This window comes from Rhinolophus sinicus, linkage group LG05 (genome assembly GCF_036562045.2).
Source record: "Rhinolophus sinicus isolate RSC01 linkage group LG05, ASM3656204v1, whole genome shotgun sequence".
Taxonomy (NCBI): domain Eukaryota; kingdom Metazoa; phylum Chordata; class Mammalia; order Chiroptera; family Rhinolophidae; genus Rhinolophus; species Rhinolophus sinicus.
Genome location: NC_133755.1, coordinates 33383562 through 33409808, shown reverse-complemented (window position 1 = coordinate 33409808; position 26247 = coordinate 33383562). Strand labels below are relative to the sequence as shown.

The 26247-nt window shown below is 40.0% G+C and overlaps 1 protein-coding gene across 2 annotated transcripts in view; it reads right to left on the bottom strand.

Annotated features, from left to right (window-relative positions):
- Positions 1-24255, bottom strand: part of PPP1R21 (protein phosphatase 1 regulatory subunit 21) — a 55245-nt gene extending 30990 nt beyond the window's left edge. Inside the window, exons 1-9 of one of the 2 annotated variants that reach the window (XM_019719154.2) lie at positions 24068-24255; positions 16070-16138; positions 11937-12083; positions 9751-9852; positions 8429-8593; positions 8190-8248; positions 7119-7213; positions 2825-2877; positions 2177-2326 (exon numbers count right to left, since the gene is read on the bottom strand). In XM_019719154.2, coding sequence (XP_019574713.2) covers positions 2177-2326; positions 2825-2877; positions 7119-7213; positions 8190-8248; positions 8429-8593; positions 9751-9852; positions 11937-12083; positions 16070-16138; positions 24068-24124 — 897 coding nt within the window. In that variant the 5' untranslated portion in view covers positions 24125-24255. Of the gene's footprint in view, positions 1-2176; positions 2327-2824; positions 2878-7118; positions 7214-8189; positions 8249-8428; positions 8594-9750; positions 9853-11936; positions 12084-16069; positions 16139-23741; positions 23811-24067 lie in introns of those variants that run through there. The other variant, XM_074331951.1, reaches the window with a different exon arrangement.
- Between the last annotated feature and the right edge of the window lie 1992 nt (positions 24256-26247).

Genomic DNA, 26247 nt, shown 5'->3' with positions numbered 1-26247 from the left:
GAACCTCAATTCTTTTAGAAACTGTTTTGAGGAAATTTGGCTTTTATACAGAGATGCTCCCCTCTAACAGTCCCAGATACCATCCCCAAGTCCCCATTCAATTTCAAACCTAGGAACTAGGAGAAGGGTGACATGGTTAACAACCAGGCAGGGAAGGAAATGGGGAGGGGATTACAATCCAGCACCAACAGACCTTCTTCCCCAAATACCTGCTTGTCCATTAGGGGCTCCAGTTTAATAAATAAATAAATAAAAATAAAAGATTTGAAAAATCAAAACTGTATGCCAGATTTTTCTATTGTGTACCTCATTTTTTTAAAAGCAAGTTTATTGAGGACAGCTTCATATTTTTACTGTATACAATGTTGAAGGTTAACAAATTCTAGGAATGTAATTATCAAAAAGATGATATAAAAGCATTCATAACTGTCACTGATACTTTAATATTTACAAGGGACTAATTCAGCATGAAGAATAGATTCAGAAAAAGACCCTACAGGCAGCTAGACAATTTCGAAGAAAGAAATTTTCACTTATGAAATATCTCATTTATCTAAGTACGGTATAATGGCTCATATTTTGATTTCTCCATATAGAAACATAAGGTCTCATTCTGCATAAATGTGATTCGGTTGGGCCCACTGCAAACCACTCAAACATATGGCCGTAGGCAATTCACTTAATCTCTCTGGGCTTTGATCTTTAGAGCTGTAAAATAAGATGAATTCTAAGCTTACAGGTGTAAACGTTCACTTTATGATCCTATGAACAAGTCTAAACCCTGATCATCTTTTAACAAATGGCTTCTAAGTCTCCTTCAATACTATAGACTTAGTAGAAAAATCGCGTAGGGCTTTCCATAGGCCAAAGCATCAGACGTAAAACACTGAGAAATATATGACTTTTTCAAAGTAATGAAGTGTTTCAGATGAGTTAAGATTAACATATTTGATTCTCACCCTGTGGGCATAATATGGCAACAAGCTAAAATAAAATTCAAATAATGGACAAAGAATCAGTATTGAGTAGAAAACAGTTTTTGACATTACACTAAGTATACAAAAAATACAATTATGTTAAAATGTTGCAGTACTGTTTTCCCTACACAGGTCTTCTAATAGCTTTTTCCCCACAGTGATATTAAAGAGCATTTCAAGACACAAATTTTAATTGTTATGAATTTCAGTAGTTGTGGAGTCATACAAAAAGTGAATAAAACCAAGCAACTACTAAAGCTTCTTATGTGTAAGGCAAACGATGATGAGAGCTAACATTTAAGTGTCATTCTTAGTGCTTTACATGGATTATCTCATTTAACCTTCATACATACATATCTGTGAGATAGGTATTCTCATCTCTCATTTTAAAGATGTGGAAACCAAAGCACATAGAGGTTAAATAAACTGCACAAAGGGACTGGGCTGGGACCCCAAAAGTCTGACTCCAGAGACCAAGTCTTTGCTATACTAATATAAATGGCACTTAGGGGATCTCTGAACATAGACACTATTCAAACCTTGGAAATACCGCGTGATGCACAAAAACAAGCTAGGAAAAAGAATCTGGGAAGTAGGAAGAATGGCATGACTCATTTCAGACTGTCCCATTATGAGACACTGAAAACACAAGATCCCTCAGTTTCTTCCCTGTGGGAGCCACTTAATACGGCCCCGATGACCTCTGCCTCCTGCTATCCGTGGCTTTTTGCAGTACCCTCGTGCACTGTCCAGGTTGGTCTGTGTGACCAGTACAATATGGCAGAAGTGATAGCATGTGACTACACGCATACTCCCTATGCTTTCCTACTCCATGTCTTTCCCTCTTCTGGGGTGGAAATATGTATCCCATTTCTCTCCTCATTTTTCAAAGTCCATTCAAAATGCCAAAGACTCTTTACCAGACACTACCACTGACAGCAATCTCCCCTCCTTGATGACTTCATATCGCTTACTGGCCATACCACTCACTCACACTAACGTCTTTTAACAACTCCCTTAATATTTAACTTCTTAAGAATCTGTATGATTGCCATTTATCTTAAAGGTAAAGACTATGACCTACTTTATTTTCCATGTCCTACACAGTACTTGATGGATGCACAGAAGTGGTCTGAAAATAGATAGTATGTCTCCTACTTATTCAAAGTAGACAAAAGGTTATCTTGAGTTAAGTTTACCTTTTGATTCAATGGAGAGATAGTGTCGATGGCAGAATCAACAGGAAAAATCTGAATCCTCTGCTCTGTATAGGTGTGAAAGTTCAGAAGAGCCGTCACAAGATCTTGAACAAAAGCCAGGGCCTGCCCAGCTATGTCCCGCATTTTCAACTTTAAAGTGAAATACATACAGTTAACGATAACTATTAAATTATTATTCTCAAAGTACTTTATTAAGCTTGCTTTTGGAGAAAACATTTGAATTCTAGTATAATTATTCCTTAATTTAACTTTATTCCAAATTGGATTTTAACATTCCCATCTAAATAAGTTAGAAAGCCACCAGTTTGGGCAAATACACCTCCTCCACTTAACCGAGACAGTTTAAGTGCAAGGTCCATCAACCTAAAAGGAAAGTATGGCTCACAAAATTAGTGCATCCCATAATTCAGTTCTAATGTTATCAGACAAGAGAGCAAAAACCTATACTTTTTAGTAATTCAATAAATAGCAAGTTATACACTTTTAAAAAAATGTATGAGAAACTAAAGAAAAAGTTAAACAAAATGGTTTAGTGCACTAAACAGAGGCCCAACCAACTAATTCTAGTTTCTGAAAAGCCTGACATGCACAAGGCCAAAAACAAAAACACATGGACTTCATCTTTACCTGATGTCTCCTATTATGGAGTGGAACATTCAGAGCGTTATACTGACTATATTCTACAAAACAAAAATGGATATACATTAAATCTCTCATTTTACATTTATAGAAAAACAGCTTCATTGCAACATAATGAATGATCTGCAGCAAAATCAGCTTTACGTAAGAATTTAAAATGATCAAAGCCACAATCACAGTGTAGGAGAATAACGGAATTTACATAGACTCAGTTGTTTTTCAGATAAAGTAATACTTCTAATATTTTTTTTTTACCTTTGGGATAAAATAAATTGAAAGAACAAAAACCTTGTGTTTCTGTTTCTAAGAAATCATTTCAAAAACTTCTTTGGGGCCTATCAAGATTACTTAGCAAGTCTCGTGATGTTTATGTTATCTTCACTCATTCTCTCTTCTAAAATACCCTGCACACAGCTGCCGCAATAATCATCCCAAAATACTAGTTTTCATGGCACTATAATATTTGAAAACCTGTCATTGTCTGCTACTGCTGATCCTAATGATTCGATCCTACATTTTCTGGGTTGGTTTCCAGATCTTTCTTACAATCCTCTCTACTCCAGAGTCTGTCATCCGACAGCTTCCCAGCACCTGGCCTCACATTCCTTTGACTTCGCATTTTAATGACCTTCACTCTACTAATCCCTGTACACCATTTCAGCCACTCAAACCTTCCCTCTGCCTATGTAGTCAGTCAGAATGACCCCAGTGCCAACTATGATTAGGATTTGGCATTCTCCATGCCACTCTCATCCAATTCTCTCTGATGTCCCTATTTCTATCAAATCGGTTTGCTCTCCCATCCACAACCACAGTCTCTATTTTCCAATCAAGTCCTCTTTGAGCCTTGCTTGTTTTCCTCCCCAGCCTGGTCCATCATTTTCAACAATGCTCTTGCTAACACAAAACCAGATCAGGGTCCACAATAATATATTCTACCTAACTTGAGGGAAGCTTCAACATTACTAGCCATCCATGATTTCATTGCTACGTCCCTATCATACTTCCCATGGTTTCTATTCCAAACTTCTTCCATTTTAAGTCCCTAATATCATTCCCTCCTCTCCTCCCCTGCCCCATGGGTGGGTTGGCCTCCCCCTACAATACAAGATCAGAGTCAAATCACAAGGGGTTCTTACACTCCCCACCCCCCATCTCAGAGCCTATGGCTTCACATATTCTCTGCTCAGCTAACTTTCCTCTTAGCCTCTAGCAAAAGCTCCCTCTGACCCCCTCAGGGCCTAGTCCTTCAATAATCCTCTCCTTCTTACATCTTCAAGATCACTTCATTAGAAAAAAAAAGCATTTGTTGCAGCTTGTTTAACTCTATCTCTGCTGTGACTTTTCCTTATATCATACTTAATTCTCATAATTCTCTGCTTATACTTAATTCTCCATCCTCACCCATCATCCGTAATTCATTCTTAATTCTCTTCCCTCAGCTACCTCCTACACAACCTTTTCTTTGACTCTATTACAGCGCTGAGCTCTCATCATCCTTTCCCATTTCCTTCATCCCCACTGCTCAAAACACAGCATGCCTCTGCCTGTTTCCTAAGCATCCTCTCCCCTCCCGACCCTGTGCTAGCAACCTGGTGCCCACGTCTATCCTGCCCAGAAGCACTTCTCTCAAAGGTGACACTAGTCCTCTCAAAGTCACCAAAGCCAGTTGCCTTTCCTGTCATTGCCCTCTCTGACCTCTCAGCAGCAATGGGTAGAAGTGACCAGCACCGCCAGGTGAAACACTCCCTTCTCCGGCTTGGCTTCTGTCTCACCTCCTTTCCCGGCTCCTCTCCACCTCGGCCCCTCCTCTTCCTCATCACTGCGAGGGAGAACTCACCAAGCACCCTGCACAGGCGTCTGCACTTTGGACCCCTCATTCCCACCATCCCAACAGGAAGCATCATCCATCCTGAGTGTCAACAACATTTTCTCTTCAGAGGTCTCGGCTTTTATTTACAAATGCACACACCAACAGATAGAAGGTATACACCCATCTATCTCTCAGAATATTAAACAACAAAGCTGCCTCATCATCTTTCCCATAAACCTGCTCTTCATCTGCCTCTTGGTTTCTGTCAGCTGCACCACCACTTTCCACCAGCTGCCTCCTCCGTCTCCCTTGCCTCCTTGCATCTCCCTGACAACTTGGGCTCAGGCCTCCATAACATCACACCAGGACTATCACACAATAGTCTGGGTCACCTGTCCCCATTCCAGGGTAGTCTACATTCTTGCCAGATTAACTTTGTGAGTACACAAATCTCATCATGACATTCCCTGGATGAAAAGTTTCAGGCCGGCCCAGTGGCTCAGGTGGTTGGAGTGCCGAGCTCCTAACGCCGAGGTCACCAATTCAGTTCCCATATGGGCCAGTGAGCTGCGCCCTCTACAGCTAAGATTGTGAACAACGGCTCTCCCTGGAACTGGGCTGCCATGAGCAGCAGTAGGAGGTTGGAGTGGCCAGTGGTCAGCATGAGTGGCCGGCGGCCAGCGTGGGCTACTGTGTGCTGCCACAGGCTGTTGTGCTGCTGTGGGCTACCATATGCTGCCAGGAGCACAAGGCTCATAATACCAGCATGGGCCAGGGAGCTGTGTCCTACACAACTAGACTGAGAGACAACGGCTTGAACCGAATTTGGGGGGCGGGGGGGAGAGAAGGGGGAAGAAAAAAAAGTTTCTCCAACAATCCCCACTGCTTGTGAATTAAGTCCCAGGTCCTTTACCCAGAAATCTGGGTCCAGCCCCACCCACCCTTTTAGAACTTACCAGTCGTTGCCCTCCACTTCCCACCCACTTTAGCCTCCTGTCATAGTTTACTAATTACTGCTCAACAGGCCACAACAGCACCTTTCGTCCCACGTACCACACTCCACGCAATTCCTTGGCTTATGCTCCCTCATCTCCGCCCAACAAAATCTACGCGTGTATCCAGGCCCAGCTCAAAGCACACTTATTCCAAAAGTCTTTCCCAAACAGCTCCCCCTGCCATACTGTCCTTCCTCAGATAACCCAAGAGGTTCTCTATAGAACAGTTTAGCTCATATTTTAGGTATTTTTATATATTATGTCTCCCCTACTAGACTATAAATCCCTTGATGGTACAGATTTTTATACAATAATTTTTTACATCCCTTATGCTCCCTACCCATCTGGGCACTCAGCAAATGGTCTCTAAATATACTGGAACTAAAACAATGACATAAGGATCTAAAGTAAAACAGGGTAACAACTAGTACTGGAAAAGGATAAACCCAAATAAGATTCAGAAGGAAACTGTTAGAACCTAATGACTAATTGCTATAAAAATTAAACAGTAAATGAAATGCCAAGGTTTCACGTCTTGTGGATAAAGTTCGCTACTGTTATTAACATTAATGTAGAAAGTAGAAACAGGTGTTCTTTTCAGAGGAATTTAGGTTTTTGATAAAATAATGACATATGCTGATTTTAGTGTTAGATCAAACTGCTGTTTTTCTTTGGTGTCTTTTCTTTACTCTTTTTTTTTAGGACTTCCCTAAGAGAAATTTAGGGGAAGTTAAAAAAAAAAATAAATTAATTTCAATCATGTGATTATAAAAAAGGAAATGTGTACTTACTTGAATGTAAGTTTCAAAATTAAACAATTAAACATTTTCTTTGTTTTCAAGGTTCTAATTTCATTCTTATCTAAAGCTTACAAAACTGTCATTATTATACATGTACGTTGATTTTTTTTTAAGTTCTTTTTGTTGCTCTTGGCTGTGTAAATTACCAGCCCATCCCCTGAAGGAACAGGAAGCAGGACTTAACTGAGTCAGCTCCCTCACTATCACTGGGGATTGTCCAAGGGGCAGCAGATACCAGGCTGAGGTCTACCACCCATCCCTACTCCCTTGCACCATGAAAAACAGCGTCCCTTGTACAAATTTTCGGGTATTTTGTGTGTAGGTTGGTTTTCACCTTGGGATATGCTAAATACACACAATTTAAAAATGTGGATTTGGGCTTTATACAAGAAGGCTGGCTTTGGAGTATAGAGTAGTTGTATGAAAATTTAAAATTCCCTATGGAAAATAAAAAAGAGAAAGAAAAAGAAAAAAAGAAAGAAAAGGAACAAAAAAATTAAAAATCTCCCTATGAAATATGAGGGCCAAAGCTGATCAAAAGAACAAAAGAAAGCAACCTTCTGCTGAGCCAATGAAGTTTTTTTTGCCAAATAGCTTAGAGATTATTTTAATTAGTTGGCTACCACAGAGAGGTTCAAAGTTGCAAATAATGAAAAGCTGTACATAATACCTACTTGTATCATTAAAAGGTACTTTTTCATTGATGATTGATAAGGATTCCTCTAATCTACCTGACAAATCTTCATGAAGATTCTTTAACTGTAATTGACTGAAAGAAAAAAATAACAAAACCACATTATCACCAATCAGACAGTGGATCTTCATTTGCTTGTTACCTCAACAGCTAGTATTAGGCTTTGAGAGAACTGTGCCTGACATCTGGGATACTCTTGGTAGTAGACAGTTATTAAAAGATGAAGATAAGAAAAATACTAAGCCTTGATTTTAAAGCCCCTGGGACTTCTGTTCAATAATGCTGAAGTTTGGAAGAATTTATCACAGTCTCGGTATCTTGTACAATTTTGAGTTTATTTCCCCAAGCACAAAGTAATCTTAGAGTCACTTCAAAATCATAAATCTTCTCTTTATAACATAAATGTTTGTTCAAAGATATGGTAAAGTTCTTTTTGAAGTATTATATCATTTCTTTTCCTTTAGCTCAAAATCTGATCACTTTTCTGATTTTGATTATTATGAGGTATACATCTAAACCACCCATGTAATTCTACCAAAGCAACTAAATTGAAGAAACTTACTTAACTGATTCTATTAAAACCTAAAATATTGTCATTTATCAAATAAATGTTGGAGTATATATGCTTTAACCACCCATCAATATGTAATATTTTCAGATTTAGATATCTCCAAATTAGATCACATCTCCTCTATTTTATTCAAAATGGATCATTAAAAAGTTAGCACAGTGATTATTAGTCAGTTTTCCTGCCTGGGACTATCAGAAGGCTCTCTTTTTAGCATAGACTGAAACAGAAAGTATCTAATCCTTAGTACAGGAACGTTATCTGCCACAGTCCAAAACATCTGCAGGCTGAGGACTAACGCATGAGCCACTCTACCAAGAATACGTAAGGCCCCCGAGATTACAGAACTGAAAAGGACCCTGGAGACACCTACTCCTATCTCATTTCAAATGTGAGAAAATTAAGACACAGGAGGTGCTAAACCAAAACTCAGGTCTTGTGATTCTTACTTCAGGGCCCCTTGGAATTCATGTTTCCACATACCAGTCTTCTGTTCGAAGCCGACATTCCTTGGCCTCCTTTTCTAGAGTCTGAGATTTTACCTGAATTTTAGAAGAGAAAGAAAAGCAGATGGCTCAGGCTGTAGAGGAGAGTACACTTAGGAGACAGTGCAGCCAACAGTCTCACCTTGAAATGACTAACTTTTGTGTTCTGTAAAGTGCAAACGATTTACAAAAGCCTTGACTACTTCTTAATGTGCTCTCACCAACAGTGGGGCTTACTTCTAGTTTGGCCTTGTCGTTCTGCAGTTTCTCGATGGTTTCCATGTACTTCCGGGTCAGGCCGTCGACCACAGCTTGGTGCTGGGCCGCCTCCGTCTCCAGAGTGGCCAGCCGACTCCTCAGCTCTGCTTCCACATGCTTGTGCTGCTCATCGGCTTCAAAAAACTGTAAAGAAAAGATCATTTTCTCTTCTCACAACATCCTAATATATACAAATGAAGAGAAAAACAACAGCCAGGATTATTCACTGAGCAACTTCCATATGGTTCCACTGGCTCACTATGTAAAACCTGCAAAGGCAGGACCTCATCGCATCCTCAAAGTATGTCAGACACAGTGCTATTGTTAGCCCTCCTGTACGGATGGGGAGCCCGGAGCTTAAAGGGGCTACATAACTTGTCAAATGTCTCACAGGCAAAATATAGTAAAAATGAGATTGGAACATGGGAGATCTACTCCAAAGGCTACACCTGCCTCCTCCAGTCTCCTGAATTTCTATTTCAAACAACTTCTGGCACACAGATAATTCAACTCACTAGGGTATAACTTTTCTACTTGGCTAACTTCCATAATTAAATAATCAAAATTTGAATAGATGTTATTCCTAAAACAGGTAAAACTCTTTTCCTTAATGAGAATATAATACAAATTAAGAATTATGAACACTTCACACAAAATGCACTGAGGTCAGACATTCATTTTTTTAACATGTTCAAAGATTAAGAAGTAATGCATATTTATTTTCCACTGTTTCACTATGCTCACCATTTCACAAAAAATTCAGGAGGCATAGCTGGATACAGTACACTATGACTCTTACAATATGCTGAACGTTTGAAGGCAAACACTGATTATTCAGCATGCCATAAATATTTGAGGACCTGCCATGAGTGAGACCCTGTTCTGGGGCTGGGTATATAAAATCGACATGGTCTGTACCCTAAAAGACCTTATAGACTAATAGGCAAACACATAAAAACCAACTAAACAGTAATAAATTAAAAAGCAAACACTACTTATTGATAAGCCCCTATCTAAATGATCCATCCAGTCATTTCCTAAATAAAATGAACAGTATATTTCTGTATTGTTAAGTTATAAAGTTACTGCTGTCCTCTAAAGAAATGTGTACTTCAAAGCACATGTCCATATTAAGATATGAATGAGATTTAAGAAGTGAATGATAGTAACATATATACCTAGCAACCATAGGAGACATCAAAACACCCATACATACACAAAACAGTCTATATTCCATTGGTTTTTCCAGATCATACGACCCATTTTTTAATTCAAATGGAGAAACAGAAAGGTCTTCTCACTTGTATATGCAACCGCTCGTTCTCTTCTATCTTCTTTTGCAGATCTTCATCAAAAACGCTCTTCTGCTCTTGACTCAACTGAGAAGAAGAGTCTCCACTTTTCTGATGGAAAGAATAAGTTATGTCCACATAACTTTCATCCTTTACAGAAACAGCCTAAGGTACACAGATTCTCTATCCCCTTAGCAGCTTGTCTCTTCTATGTGTTCACCATTCTCAAAATGGACTGCAAAAGGTATACAGTCCATCATTTAACTTTTCCTATGTGACACAAGTTGGAACTGCAAATATTGCAATGGGCAGGAAAGCTTAAAAAAGACAGAGAGAAAAAAAATAGATAAGGCTAGCTACTTTTTGCAGATGAATTCAGGAGTAGTTCTGTAGGAAGACAGAGCAGACCCAAAAATCTAGCAATATAAATATTCTTTTGGTCTGAGGAATGAGTTTTAGCAATTCCACGAGTCTGAGTTATTAAACTCCTCTAAGATAATGTAATAAATTACTTAACATTCACAAAGATAAGTTTATACAAAAGTTCACATAAATCTCTAATTTAAAAAATAACATAAAATAAAGCTGTTATAAACAGAAGAAAAAGGCTCAAAAATTATGAAAAATACCTTCCTTTTGCTTTTTTACCAATATTAACTTTTCTACATAGAAGAATAGCACTATTTAAAAGAGCTAATAATGAACATTTGTTTCATGGAATACAAGAACTGAGATTATTCGAGGAACAGCCTAACAATGAAACTGTGTTCAGACATCAGTCACCACCCTTCTCTGCCTTTCTTGTGTCCTCACTCCTCACTTCAAATGAAGTCACTTACTGATCCAATGTGTACCAGTGATTGGAAAGTCTTTTGAAAATAGACTAGCTATATTAAAAAAAAAAAAAATTAAATATCCATCCTGTTTGGTGTACAAGGAGCACGGCTGAATAACACTACCTGGGTCCTTGGTGCTTCCAAATTTGAAAGCTTTAATTAACATGAATTCAGAAGTGTTACACCCAAACCTCTGCTAAAACAGCCCTGGGAAGAAAACCTCACTAATCCTGGGAGCCTGTCTGAAGTACAGATAGCTATTCCTTCCCCAAGGGTCTTTTAAGAATTTCCAGAGCATGTGTATTTTGACACAGTTTTCCAAGTGATTCTAATATATACATGTTCTGCCCTCTTGGTTCCCATTTGAAAATTACTACCCTAGAGAATTCTTCCATGTAGAGGAAATGCATACAGAAAGGTCCTAACATATAATTATGTCAATTGGCCATCATAAGGCAAATCCAGTGCCAGGCACTTTTACATGATCCTGTGATCACAACAAAAATGAGAGTATGATCCCCATTTTGTTGATGGAGAAACTGAGGTTGCAAGGTTAAAAAACTTGCCTGAAGTCATAGAACTATAAATGGCAAAGAATTCAAGCCCGGGCTTTCCTCCAACACCTGCGCTCTTCCTCCATAGAGTGCTGCTACAGTTACTGTGGGTCTTCTTCCCTTCTCCACTCTATTATTACTGCCTCAAGTCTACACATTGAGGTGGGGAGGGTGCTGTTCTACATCCACACTCAACTTAAAGATTCAACCACTAGCCCGTACTGTCAAAAAAAATGCAACTTCTTAATAACAGAATATTCAAAAGTACCAGATCATCCATGTTAGAGCTCTAAGAATCTTATCTCACTATATAAACCATAAGGGGAAAAGTTTATTTTTATATCTTTGGACAAGAATACCAAATTGGGCTCATAAGAATAAACACTAAGAAAAAAGATCTACAGCAAACTTACAAGCCTAAGGTAGGAGCAGTTACACTGTTACAGTGTTTCCCATTTTACTTGCCCTACCTTGAGTTAACGGCAACTTGGTATAACTAAAAGACATCAATAATTGATATAACTAAAAGCCATAACTGTGATCAGTATGAGATAGCCCTTTAAATTTTCTAAGCCACTAAATCAAATATGTGCATGTTTGCTCCTAATAATTTATTTTAAACTCACATTCATAGGAAAATGCCTCTACTACTTGGTACATATTCACAGTAAATATCTGCTTTCTTGACCCAATATCCAGACGTAATAATGAAACACTGCAGAATTTGGAGGTGGGAACCCTCTGCTACAACCAGGACGGCCTACAGATGTCTGTACCTACCCACACTGTCTTTCCTTTGCCCTACCTTGTTTTTCTTGCCTCGGGGTTCACTTAGAGCCAGTTCATCTTGAAGCAGTTCTACCCTCTTGGCAAGCTGCAGATTGCGAAATGTCAGACTGTCCATTTCCTGCTGTAGTTTTCTCAATGACTGATCCTTCATTTTCAGTTGTTCCTACATCAAAGTGAAAACAGACCATTCTTTATAATTTAGCCTGAAGGTTTAAAAATAATGGGAAAAAAATTATTTTGTTTCACCAAAATATAATCAAAGCTTATTGCTTTAAGGAACTCAAGTTGCATGCTTATCATTCCAGTTCCTATGTTTTTAGCTCTGCTTTGAGACAAAATCAGTTTTTGACCAAACCAAGTAAATTGAAACCTAAAAAGGTAAATACATACTGAAGTAACAGATAGTCATCAACTTAAATAGCCACAACTACATGTTGTTATATAGTGTTGTTATATATGTGTCTGGCAGTGAGGAGACACAAAGCCTGAGGCTACAATTTCATAAACTTGTGTTTTTAAAGAGAACCTCATAGTCAATGATGACGACTATGCAAGAATGGGAAGAAATAAATTTGTATTCATTTTTTCCTATAAATCCTCCCTGAATTTAAGTCAGTCCAAATGAAGTCTTAACAGTATACTTAATTTAGCTTTAAACTATTCTGATTTGTCAAAGATTAAAAATCACTGTTATCCTAACACAAGAATATTTTCAGTGGCTTTTCTACATCAATTCACTTTAAAATTAAGTGAAAATAGAAACAAAATCTAAAATCTAAACAACATGTCTTCTGCTGACCATTCTGTACTGTTTATACCATAATGGAGTAAGAAAACAGGAGCCTAGGGAAATATTTACTGTCTCTGTATTTTTTTAAAAATATCATTCTAACTATGTTTTACTAACGATGTTCTGACAACTTTGTGTTCACTGGTAACCAAACACAAATGGTCACATACTACTGTATATTTAAAGAACCATACTTTTATTATGCCCACTGAAAAACCACTTTAAAGCTAAGAAGAGGTCAAGTTTTAATGAACAGGTGATTTAAGTCTATTGCAGCAGCAACCTAAAAACCATAGGCTGGTGTGTGCGATCTACTGACATTATTTGCATGTCGAGAATAGGGCTAGAAGGATGGAATAACATGTTTCCATTGAGTAGAAAACATTTTTCTTTTCTATTGTTTGTTTAGTAAGCCCTTGATTTTTACCTAAAGTTCAGGGGTCAACTTAGGCCCACCCCATGTCCAAATTATCATGTATTTCAAATTAAAGAAATTCAAATCAATGGATGCTTACTGTATCCAACAACTCCCTGAAGAGGCAAACCCAATATAACCAAAAGCAACTATAACAGAAGGCATCCTAACATTCCTATTGAGCAAACCAGCAAATTGTCGTTCTTACTGTGATTTGAATGACAACTGCCAACGACCAGTAAAACAAAAAGCAATTCCTTTACATCCTTATGATTAGTTAATCATGAGTCGACAAATGCTCCAACTCCATTAAGCAAGCATTACTTTCAGAAGACACCTGTCCCAATCTCTCTGTAAGTCCTAGTTTCTGCACTGGGGATGATGATATCTGCCCTGAGAGGATTGTTGTGAAGACTGAGCTCATGGATAGAAGGTGCTTAGCAGGAGGCCTGACACACAGTGACTGCTCAATAAACAGAACCTGCTGTCACTATCACCACTATCACAGTTCATCAAACATAACTAGCCCCAAGAGGGTGTGAAACAGCCCCAAGTGGGCTACGAAGACAAGCTAGGAAATACTTTATCCAGGAATGGTTTTTAAATATCATTAAGAGAGATAACAACCATTCCTTGAAAAATTTAGGCAGAATAATTACTAACAAATCCTGACTATAAAGCTTATTTTTAATTATCTTGGCTTGGGCACAGAGAGCTCTAGAAGTATAGGTAAGGTGTCCTGAACCATCTCAGCCCTGTCTGTGGAACAGCACCTGAGGAGGGAGCACTCTCAAGAGACAGGTTTCTCTAGTGTAGGGTCCAGCACTAGCTAAGTACAAGGACATACGAGATCTGACAATTAAGTTCACGAACTTGCCACTGTGCGCTTACTGTACAAACAGCTCAGTAAGGTTTCATAACCTTGGTGTATCAGTGTCTCACAGCTGTGTTCGCGTCAACGTTTGGCGGTGTCTTGCTGAATGGCGTTCATTATTGCTGTTGCATGTTTTTGTGTGCCGTCGCGAGAATGTCTGAGCTTGAATTGGAGCAAGGAACAAACATTAAATTTCTTGTTAAACTTGGCAAGAGTGGAAGTGAAATCAGGGACATGTTAGTCCAAGTTTATGGGGATAATGCCATGAAGAAAACAGCAGTGTACAAATGGATTAAACATTTTTCTGAGAGGAGAGAACGTGTCACTGATGAAGAGAGGTCAGGGCGGCCAGTAACAAGCAGAACTGACAAAGATATTATAAAAATTCGTTGAATTGTGCATCAAAATCGTCGGCTGACTGTGAGAAGCATAGCAGACCAAGTAAACATCAATAGAGAAACAGTTAGGAATATCTTAACTGCAAATCTTGGCATAAGAAAGGTGTGTGTAAAAATGGTCTTGAAGGAGCTCACTGATGAACAAAAGCAAAGGAGAGTTGAAGTTTGCCAAGACCTTTTGGAGAGGCAAAACGAAGTTTTAGGCCACGTTACCACTGGTGATGAAACATGGGTGTAGCAAAACGACCCTAAAACAAAGCGTCACAGTGCACAATGGAAGTCAGCCAATTCTCCACAACCAAAAAAGTTCTGTCAGTCCAAATCAAGAGTCAAAACAATGTTGCTAACCTTTTTTGATATCAGAGGGATTATTCATTATGAATTTGTACCAACTGGACAAACAGTTAACCAAGTTTACTATTTGGAAGTGTTGAAAAGGCTATGTGAAAAAGACAAAAACAACCTGAATTATTTGCCAACAATTCATGGCTCTTGCATCACGACAATGCACCAGCTCACACAGCACTGTCTGTAAGGAAGTTTTTAGCCAGCAAACAAATAACTGTATCGGAACACCCTCCCTACCCAACCTGATCTGGCCCCCAGTGACTTCTTTCTTTACCCAAAGATAAAGGAAATATTGAAAGGAAGACATTTTGATGACATTCAGGACATCAAGGGTAATACAATGACAGCTCTGATGGCCATTCCAGAAAAAGAGTTCCAAAATTTCTTTGAAGGGTGGACTAGGTGCTGGCGTCGGTACATATTTCCTCAAGGGGAGTCCTTCGAAGGTGACCACAGTGATATTCAGCAACGAAGTACGTAGCACTTTTTCTAGGATGAGTTTGCAAATGTAATTGTCAGACCTCGTACTTCTGGGTCTTGGTTACCTGAGTGGCACTGCCTAGGATATGTCACTGGTTGGGGGATCCTTCAAAAAGAAATAAGGGTAAAAGGAATCCTAACCCTTTGGTCTAAAGAGGAGTAAGGGAAAGAGCAAAGGACTGAAGGTGGCAGTGTGTTTAACTGAAACTGGGCCAAGAAGGAATGCATATTCTAGAATTAATTTATCCAATTAAAAATATCACTAAGCAGTATTCATTGCCTACTAGAATGAGGTAGAAACAAATTCCTACATATTTCTCTCCTCAGTTAACAAAGGTGCTGATGGTACAATGTATCACTCAAAGTGTCCTGATTAACACAGGTTATTACTATTAAACAGCCTAACCCAAAAGCAAGTTTAATGGACTAAATTATTCACACTTTCAAATCCATCTATTACGGACAACCATCTGCTGAACGATGGGGCTATAAACATGAATATGATATCGCCCCCCTCACAGTGCTGTCTAGTGATCAAGACAGGTAAGAAGCCCCATTAATCCAGATGAACTGAGCTAAATAAAGGCCTTGAGGTATAAGAGAAATGCATTCGATAAAGTCAAATAATACATTTTTGTAATTTTTAGCTAAGGAAATCAAAGAACATCAGATTCATACTGAAGCAAGTAGGAAGGTTAAACACAGAAAACATGTTACTCATCCCTATCCCTAGTAAATCAGTGTCAGAGTTGAGACTTTAACCCAGAAAACCAGCCAAATCCCCAGCTATGAGCATCACCACTCAGTCACTCAACCCTCACAGTACAAACTTCCTGTTGCATACCTTTAAAGCAGCAGAATTCGCTTGTTCATCCACAACACCTTTCTTCAGGACCTGATTCTGCGCCCGAAGCTAAAACAGAGCAAGCAATAATTAATGTTTGAAACAAAACAAGCACTTATAGCCAGAAATCACTTACCATTACTTTACAGGAATCACTACTCTGAGTAACTATCGTCTCACATTTATTTGTACATGAAAACAAAAATATCAGCCCAGAGGACAGTAGGTACCATCATTCTGCCATCTTACAGATGAAGACATAGTGGCTGAGCTGCCAATGACAGAAAACTAATCCGCAGCAAAACCGAGACTAAAATCCAGGTCTCTCACTACGTAGTTTTTTCTATGGAACCAAGTCACTTCTCTAAACAAAAACTATTTTCCTTGAAACTCTGGCACATCATTTATCTGTAAAATACATACAATTGGACCAGTTACGGAATAAGAATTCAAAGAGATACCAAGAAAATCAAAGTGTAGGGTATCAACACACCAGCAGGACAATGTGCCTAATGTTAGTCGTGCAAACGTCATCAGGAACGGAAGACTTGTTATCAGGCATCAGCAGAGGCTGCGTACAAAAGCAACTGAGAAGCAGGCTCAATTTAGACATTAATAATAATAGCAGCTAACATCCGAATGCTCACTACATACCAGGTACTGTTCTAAGGGCTTTACATGCATTACCTCATTAATCCTCACAACCCTATGAAGTAGGTACTATACTGTGTCATTTTACGGACAAGCAAACGGAGATAGAGAACTTAAGTGGCAATGCCGAGATGCAGACCCCAGCAGCTTTGACTTCACAGCCCTAATGCCATTAGACAATATTGGCTACTGTTTTATAAAGCTACATATAAATGAGAAAAGCAGTGGGCTGGGGTGGGGTGGGGGGAAGCCTTGGAAGAAACAGGACTTGGGCTATTTTTTTCATAGTTAAGTTTTTAATTGAGATATTACTTTATTTTACGTAAAATACACAAATCAAAAATTATAGTTTGATGAATTTTTGTTTATGTATACATCTATATAACCACCACTGGCAGGGTTTTGAAAGATAAAACTTCAGTAGCAATCCACTTCTGTAATACTAAGAGGAAAAGTTCTCAACAAGGATAACACAGAGTACAGAAAGAAGTATAAATACACTGAAGCAAAACATTTACAGATTAATAATCTGAGGGTTTAGTAGAGACCATGAAAGACCAGGTTCTTCTCTGAAAAATAAATGCAACACTTTTATTGATGCACTTACAAAAAAAATCTAATGCTAATTCTGCATAGCTCAGATCTGTCTCCCAAGAACAGAAATGACACTTTTCTGTGCCAAAAGAATAGGAATATTTGTACTAAACCTTAAACTAAGTATTTGAAACTCAAGAGAAAATTTAGCTCAGATTTTTAATAAGAAAAGCAGGAATATTGCTTTTGGCAGGAATAAAGCAGGATATTCAGTTTGAGCAAAAGACGGATTCAAAAGATGAGTTTCTATTTTTAGAAGGTTAAAGATCACGGTTCACTACCACAACAGCAAGAAGACCCAAATCTTGCTCTACCATTTACTGGACAATATAAACTTGGGAAATTCACTTCACCCTCTGAGCCTCAGTTATATAGTCTATAAAATGGGTAAGTACGCCTAGCCTACCTTCCTCCTTCTGAGGTTTTTGTGAAAACCAGACAAGAAACCTATGTCAAAGCACTTTCTAAACCATAAAGTGCTCCACAAATGGAAACAGAGCTCTTATTACTAGAATAGGATAGAAGAACAAGTATATTTATTAGTTTGTCTTGTGTAAGGCATTGTGCTAAATGATATGGGGGAGAGAAAGAGGTAAAAGAAGTGGTCTCTGTTTTCAAGGAGCTTACAATTTAGAAGGGAAGATAAAAGATAACTAGCAATCTTAATATTTTCACTTAAAAAGTAGAGACATTACATTCTCTCAAACTGGGATTGGTAAACTAAGCCAACCCATGGGTCAAACTGCCCTGCAGCCTATGTTGAAGTTTTACTGGCGCACACTCACTCGTTATTTACGTATTATCAATGGTTGCTTTTGAGCTACAATGACAGAGATGAGTCGTTACAATAAAAACCACATGGTCCCAAACCTAAAATATTTACTATTAGGCTCTTAACAGAAAAAGTTTGAGGACCTCTGCTTTAGAAGTTCATAAGAAAGAAATACCGCTTCAATGTTGACTACAATCATGCCAAATGTTACTTTTTAAGCAATATCAACATACTCTTGGATAATGTGCTACCTAGGTAACTTACTAGTACAGTAACAAGACATCTCTTATTAAACTGTTGTTTTAATTTTACTTTTTAAAGTAGTAAATTTTACACTTACTAATTTATGTATGATTTATGATTTCTCTACTCATCTCCCATCTGCCAACTAAGACTACAGTGTAATTCTTTGTATCTCCTCCCTGTAATGAAAGATCAGTGCTACGGGTAAAGAAGGTGCTCAATAAATGTTTAGATAATCACATTAAATACTGCACACAAAGTGCTCAAAGGTAATGCACTATACAACCACCAGACACTGTCATTATTTTACAGGCCCTGAGGCCCTTCTCCAAACGATTTGAACCTCATGGCCCTACTGGACACCCCGCGTCCTCCAAAGCCCTGAGCCCAACTCTCCAACGACCAGTGCCCTGACCTATTCTAGGTAACGTTACTTCTAGAAGAGCCCAGCCTCCGTGAGGCTCATCACAACGCTGTTTCTTCAGGGACAGAGAGTGGTGTGAGCCAACTATCATGTCTCTCACGCCACTGTGACAATCTGTGGTAGGATAATTAGTCCAAGATTAGGGATTTACTACTTTCAATCACAAACTATTGCCAAGAGTTTGTGGGGAAACAGATGAATCATCTGTAAGCATTTTCTCATCTAGTCCTCAGCAATGTTCCGTGTAAGAGCTACTCTTACATAGCTATTTTCATGCAATGGACATTTTGACATTTATGTATGTTTTACGACCCTATGAAACAAATCTTTAAACAGATAGCTTTTCTTCATTACAAAGTAATGTGTGCAACAGACAACTCGAGGCCCGTCCCTAAGCCTCACCACAGCCCTGATTTGCAGGTTCAGAATACTAAAGTCACCCGCAGACCCCAGCATCAGTTATCTCTGGCCTGGATGATCCCTCAAACTCCTTCCAGATCTAACATTTTAAGTATTCCAAAGTGCTGAGAATACCACTTAGTCTTTCTCTCTACCTTACTACTTGTTCCTCCCCCTGGAGGGGAATAAAGTACCTGCAGGCTAGGTAGTCTATGTACTAGTGGCTGAGGTTATCTTGTCACTGAGGCAGGAGAAAAACCTTCTCAGACCTGCCTTCAAACGGAACCCTTTCTCCTCCTCCTGCTCCCATGCAGGGAAACTCATGAGGACAAAACCCCCAACCCCAACCCTTGCGGTCTAGCTGCCCCTTCAGTGACTAGGTGGGTAAGTCAGGTGAATTAAAGAGGAAGAGGAGGACATCCCTTGCCACTCAAAGTGTGGTCTGTGGACGGCTGCAACAGCATCACCTGGGAGCGGAACGTGAGGCCCCACCCAGACCTACAGAACCAGAATCTGCAGTTGAACAAGGTCTTCAGGTGAATCACAGACATTCACGCTAGTGATGCACTGATCTAGGGCTAAGCTCGCACTGTTCAACAGCCACATGTGCCTGTTTCAATTTAAATTATTTAAAACTGAGCTGTTCAATGGTGCTAGCACATCTCAGGTACTCCACAGCCCCCCGTGCTGGTGGTCACCCCACTGGACAGCACAGATACAGCACATTTTCATTCTCATGGAAAGTTCCACTGGATAGCACTGAACACAAAGCTCTTTTCCAATCCAACTTTAGAAGTCAACCCTACACATCAGGGTGAAAAAAAGCTGATACTCGATTTTAATCCAGTCCAGCTCCTGAGTCTGTCTCTCATTCAGAAGGTGGCAGCTTAGGTTTCCAGGCCTCGCTATCTGGAAAGCAAACACACGGAATCACAACCTACCCTTCCCCGATGTGAGTAGCTCTACACTAAGAGCATAAGTCTAAAAAGTTCCCAAAGGCAAACATCCTTCATGACTATAAGAGGAATCAACTGCAAAGTAAACCGGTAGAGAAATAATGGATGTTTGGTTTTCCCACTGTTTTTCATTGCCTTGAAAAGAGCACTAAAAAGATGATCTTTGAGCGAAAGCTACTATACTGAAACCATCCTCGAGGAACAGTTCCCAAACCCCGGTGTGCATCCGAATCACTGGGGAGCTTTGTTATAACCCCGACCCCTGGGTCTGACCACCAATTTCAGATTCAGTAAGTCCAGGATGGACCCAAGAATTCGTATTTCTAACCTGTCCCCAGGTGCCAATGATGCTGATCTAGGGGCCACACTTTGAGAACCACTGACCGAGAGTAACACAAACATTGGAAAAACAGAACTTGAAACTCGCTTACATACATAACAGGGTACCAGGCAAGAGTGCAGCAAAGAAAGCTGGCTGAAATCAAATGAGCCTGCACTGAGTGCACATAGCCCCCCTTCTCCATGATGAGATACCAGAACCAAAGAAGCAGAACAGACTGGGGCAGAAACACCAAGTAAGAAACGGTCTTTGATTCTTCATCTACAGTGTAGTAACGGAGGCCTTGATCAGCTTTCCCTCAGATAGCAAAGAGGTAGCCTCCATCGATTACCTACTAACTTCACAAACCTCTCTGAAAACCAGCTTCTATTTACCTTCTCCTTTCCCACACTCTATTAAACCTGAAATTTTAAAAGCCTCCAACAATCTCCTAATTTCCCCAAACACTAGGATCCTAATCTCCACTTTTACTGATCTTTCCGTAACACTTCATGTTTTAGCAACCTGTGTGCCTCAGACTTTCTCATCTGCTTTGGCCTCCAGGATTCATCATTAAGCTAAACTCTCAGTCTCTTTAATGGGACCTCCTCAGACTATTGATTTTTCCTTCTCAAGAGGAAAGATGATTATGACTGGTTCTTAAGCAAGATATGGGCTCCTTCCTGGAACACAGGCTGAGGTCTGCATTAAATAAGATTCTACAAATGTCCTTGATTTAGGGATCATGCTTGCATCTCTCTTGATATGTAAGCCTCCCTCTCCAGATTAGGAGGAAATCTTTTTTTCCTTTGTATCCTAAATAAGGAAAAAGAAAAGATGTAATTGGATTTCCATATCAGCCTACAATTTCTGCCCCAAAGGTAGAAAAAAGGTAGAATCCCTCTTCCATAGGCACAGGGCTGGAGGTAGCATAGATCTTATCTAGAAATTGCTTGGCACTAGAATTGACAGGAAATAAAAAGCACATGAAACCTTTTGACCAATCTCTGTGCTCTCGTGTTCTGAAATTTCTAGCACATTGCAATTAAAAAAATGAAAAATGGTCTGGCCCAACAGGGGAAAATAACCTCAAATCTGGCAGACCTGTTCCAGTCTCTTTAGCATCTCTTCCTCCTCTTGTCACATCCTTCCCACAGGTGTTCCCCCGAGTCTACCTAACGTGTTCTTCTCTGATTAACTCTTGAAATCCAACTATCATCTTTATGGGAATTACTCTTAAAAGCTCTGGCCTTTGTCCTTTTAGCCAGTCCATCTCCGTCAGAAATTTTCAGTAACTACCCCAACATCACCTCTACTGTGAATCAGATAACTTTAACATACTTTACAATTCAAAAATTCTATGATTGCATTTAACCATTAATCCTCCCTTCACTTGAAATTGGTTCCCCTTCCTGCCCGCCCTCCTTTGTCAATGGTGGTCATCTCAGAGATTCAGGATCAACTCTCAGCCTTCCGTCACTCATCCTGCCCCGCAGAATGAATGAGACACAAGAATGAGTAGTCCCTCACACATTCCTTATATCCACCACAAGTTTAGTGCCAGGAAGAAAGCAGGCACCCAGAAAAAAGGTAAGCTAAAAAGTATTTTTTAACTATACCTCCTAAATCTAGGCCCCCTTTCCATTTCAACGGTCACTATTACTCTCCCCAAAACTATTCAAACTACAATCTTGTCTTCTTTTCACCAATCTTTCCCTATTTCAATCCATCCTCCAAATAGTTACCAGTTTTCTTCCTACAAGTAATGTCACTCCTGTTTAAAAACCTTTGCTATCTCTCCATTACTCAAAAGATAAAGTTTAAATGTCTTATTTGACATCCACAACCCTTCATGACCAAGTCCAATTTACCTATCCAACCATATTTTACCACTCTGCCATGTATCTTACTTAACGTGTTTTCATGTCAGCAAACATAGCCTGTTCTCTTTGCCTGGAATACTACCATCCTTCCCTCCCTCTTCCCTACTGCCCAATTTGAGTAACTTCTACGCTCACCCTCCATCTCTTCTGTGTTCCCAATGAACTAACACTTTTCCTCTTGTATCATAATTACGTACAATGTTTGAACATTCTATTAACAGGGTCTCCGTAAGCTGGAACTCTGCCTCATTCAACCAACTCTGGAGGACTGTTTACAGGGACCACATAATAAGTGTGGGACAAAAGAGCTTACATATCCAAAAGAATACTATCTTTCAAAGTTTTTATTACTTTGGGAGGTTATAGAATTATTTCAGCAATGCAGTCACTGCTCAGAACATTTCTGGAACTCTCTTTTGCCATTTGGCATTGCCTTGTGAGCTTGTTTCCTCTCTGAGGAAGAAAATCAGTCCCCTTACTTTATACCCATGAAACATTTTCACTCTAACAGAGTAGAACCAACATCGCACACTACTGCAATCCTCCACCCATCCCACTTCATTGTATGGTTTGTTCCAAACAATTCCTGGCCCTTTCAAACAAGAAAACATTCCTTCAAAAAGGATGAAAACTGTCATCACTGGCACTGTGCCCCAGGCTCGAAAGACAATTTCAAGTGGAAATGCAAGAAGTTTTGCCAACGATAGCACCGTTGGAATGAGTGTAGTATTTCAAAAGGCTCCCATTTTTGGCGAAAAGATTAGTGTGTATGTTTAGACATGGGGTTTATTTTTCAAACAATATTTCATTTAACCTTGGTGAATGTTTGTTAATTGAAATCATAGGGAAAAAATGTGTCTCAGTTTCTCCAAATTGTAAATAGGGGGCTGTCTTCCCATTGTCTCCATGAGTGCCAAGATCACTGGAAATGAAGCTCAATGACTGTTGAACTGACTTCCAAAGATGTAAGAGTCTGCTTTTATAACTTCATTAGAATATTCTTAAGGCAGAAACACCCTCCCCAAAAGCCACACCACCCTTTCCCAAGGAAAGGGTTCCATCATTTAAAGACTGATGCCATAAATTCGACAAAGGGGCAGGTCCCTATTTTGCTTAATTCAGCATGTATTCAGCACCTGCTGGGTGCTCTGCCCCACGCCAGGTGACTGAGGGAAAAGAGAAACAGAAGGACACAGCCCTAGCACTCAAGCTTTCAAAATCATTTCCAGACAACATCTTGCTAAATCACTGAATATATTCATAACCATCCATGCCTGGTGAGGCATTTACACGCATGTTTACCTTCCCGAATTGAATGGGGGCAGAGAAATCTATTTATCCTCATAACATCCCTGTGAGAAGGTAGAAAGCGTTATCTTCCCCATCACTGGATTGGGAAAATTGAGGAAGCAGCAGAGGAGTGGTCCTCACCTTTCCCTTCCCCTCCCGGCCAGCACCAGAGGCAGAAGCCAGGATCTCTGACATCCCAGTCCCACGCCCGCTAGTTCAGTGAGAAGGAAGAATCAAACTACAGCTCCTTCCCGCAGAAACGCACACGGACCCAGATACCGCCCGGCCCCATCTCCTGGGAGCTGCAGGTGGAGGCACGGTAATGGTGGACAGAGAAGGCGGAGGAGAGGGAGGGGTGCGCTCGCCTACCCCCTCCGCGGTCCCCCACCGTCCCGACAAGTCAAGGCAATACGGGGCCGCGGGGCCGCACGGCCGGGGACCCCCTAATCCCCGCCCACGATGGGTACCTTCGAGTACTCCTGAGCCAGCTTCTGGTACTTCCCCTGCAACTCTGCCGAGGCCATGGCCTCCCCCGCCCCGTCCAGGCCAGGCTGCCCAGGCCGTTCAGCCCCGCCCCCCGCCCCCAACCCCAGACAAGCTCCAGGGTACGACTCCGCCAGCTCCTGCCCGCTTTGCCACCGCCGCCGCGCCTCCTCCTCCACTTCCGGGTTCGCCCAGTGGGAGGAAGGCGTAGTGAGGCCAGGGGCGGAGCGACTGCCGGGGGCGGGGCGACGTTAGCGTCACCGCCCCACCCTCCCGCCCCCGAGCACGTGCGCGCGCAGCCTCGCTGGTGGGCCTGGGCTCTGCCTCTGGGACCAGGGGGCGCCATCTTGACGCATGGTCCAAGATGGCGACCTAGAACGGAGAAGGAGAACATCAAGGGGGGGGAAGACAATGATGAAAGTCCACAGAATGGGCGGGGGACCGAGGAGAGGGGCGGTGGTTGCGAAATGCCGAGGACCGGAAGAAGAAATATTCTAAGCGTATCAAGAATTCTGCCCGATCCTCCTTTCCCTTCCTCCTCTGGTTCCCATGGCAACCGTCTGTAATTTGATGGTTACATCTTTCAGAACGCGCACCAAGAGAGAGACTTCTATGTTCCGCTATCTCGTTATCCGGATATGGTAGCACCGGACATGCTCTGCATCGTAAACTCTCATACCTCCCCCAAATTTACAGTGCTTGTTGCTGTCACCTCCCCTGCCCCACGCCAGACAAACCTTTATTGTCTTATATTTTGACATTGAGATTTTTTTATTTCCCTACCCACTCCGTCGGCCCATCCCTGCCCCCATGCTCACACCACATCGGAGACTTTTCCAGTGGACTGGGTAAAAAGCTGTTAGGACATTTCAGGAATGACTCTTCCACGCATGCAGATAGGGTAGACGTTAATGATAAATAACTGGAGAACTAAAACCAAAAATAGTCTCCCAGAGATATTTTACGTCACTTTTGCTTGAATTAAAAGGCTGCCTCCATTCATTAAATAATTTTTGAGGGCCTATTTTATGTTAGATGTTGTTCTGGGTATTGTATTTATTGCTACACAGAAATGTTCATTAATAAAGGAATGAGTAAATAAATTTACAGAGTATATGTTTGCCATAAATTACAGCATGGCAGTTAAAACTAATGACCTAGATCTGTATATATCTGTATCTACATGACAAAATACTTTCAAATCAGATTGCAGTATACTATAGCATGAAAAGATACATTTAAAAATGCAAAGCAACATTTGTATTGTTCATGAATACATGAACATGTACTAAAAATGGAGAAACAAGAACTGGAAGGGTACACATCAAATTCTGGATAGCAGTGGCCTCTAGTGAGAAAAGGTGAAAGGGGAATGAAACAGGAGAACAAAGGAGCATAAACTTTATTTTTATTTAAGTTTTAAAGTAAATATGACAGGATGTTAACATTTATTATCTAGGTAGTAGGTACAGGGATGTTAGTTTTATCAGCATTTTAGAATGCTTGAAATTTTCCATGATTAAAAAAGCTACTGGTGCTTTCCTGGTTTCTTGTTTGGCTATGAGTAAGCCTGGGATTTTATAATGAAAGGCAGAGCCTTTCATTTTACAGTAGCATTTTTCAGCTACTGTAATATGTAAGAAGATTACAGACTTTCTAAAATGTTGTTTATATTTTTCAATTTGCTAGTAGCCATGTCCTATTGTTCAGCAAATTTTAAGAACAACAGTTTTTAAGTTATTATTATTAGTTTTCCATGGCACCACCAAGCGGCAAAATTAAATATTGTAAGTGAAATTTCTGTAGTTTGTAATATAATGGAATTTTCAATCATTTAAAAATAAAACGCCACCTCAGAAATAACATTCCAAAGAAAGAATGTGCAACTTTGGCTATAGAGCCTGTGTAAGTTCATTTTACTGAACTGGAAATTTATTTTCCACTGCTTAATTTAGTTGTTCTGCCAGATGCATTGTGTTCAAATCCCAATTGATAAGTCTGAATACATTAAAGTCAAAAATCTCTTCCTCAAAAGACACCATTAACTGAGTGAAAATGCAAGCCACAGAGTGGAAGATGATTGTAACATATATATCCAACAGAGGTTTCATCCAAATATATAAAGAGCTCTTATAAATCAATAAGGAGAAAGATAGGTAACCAA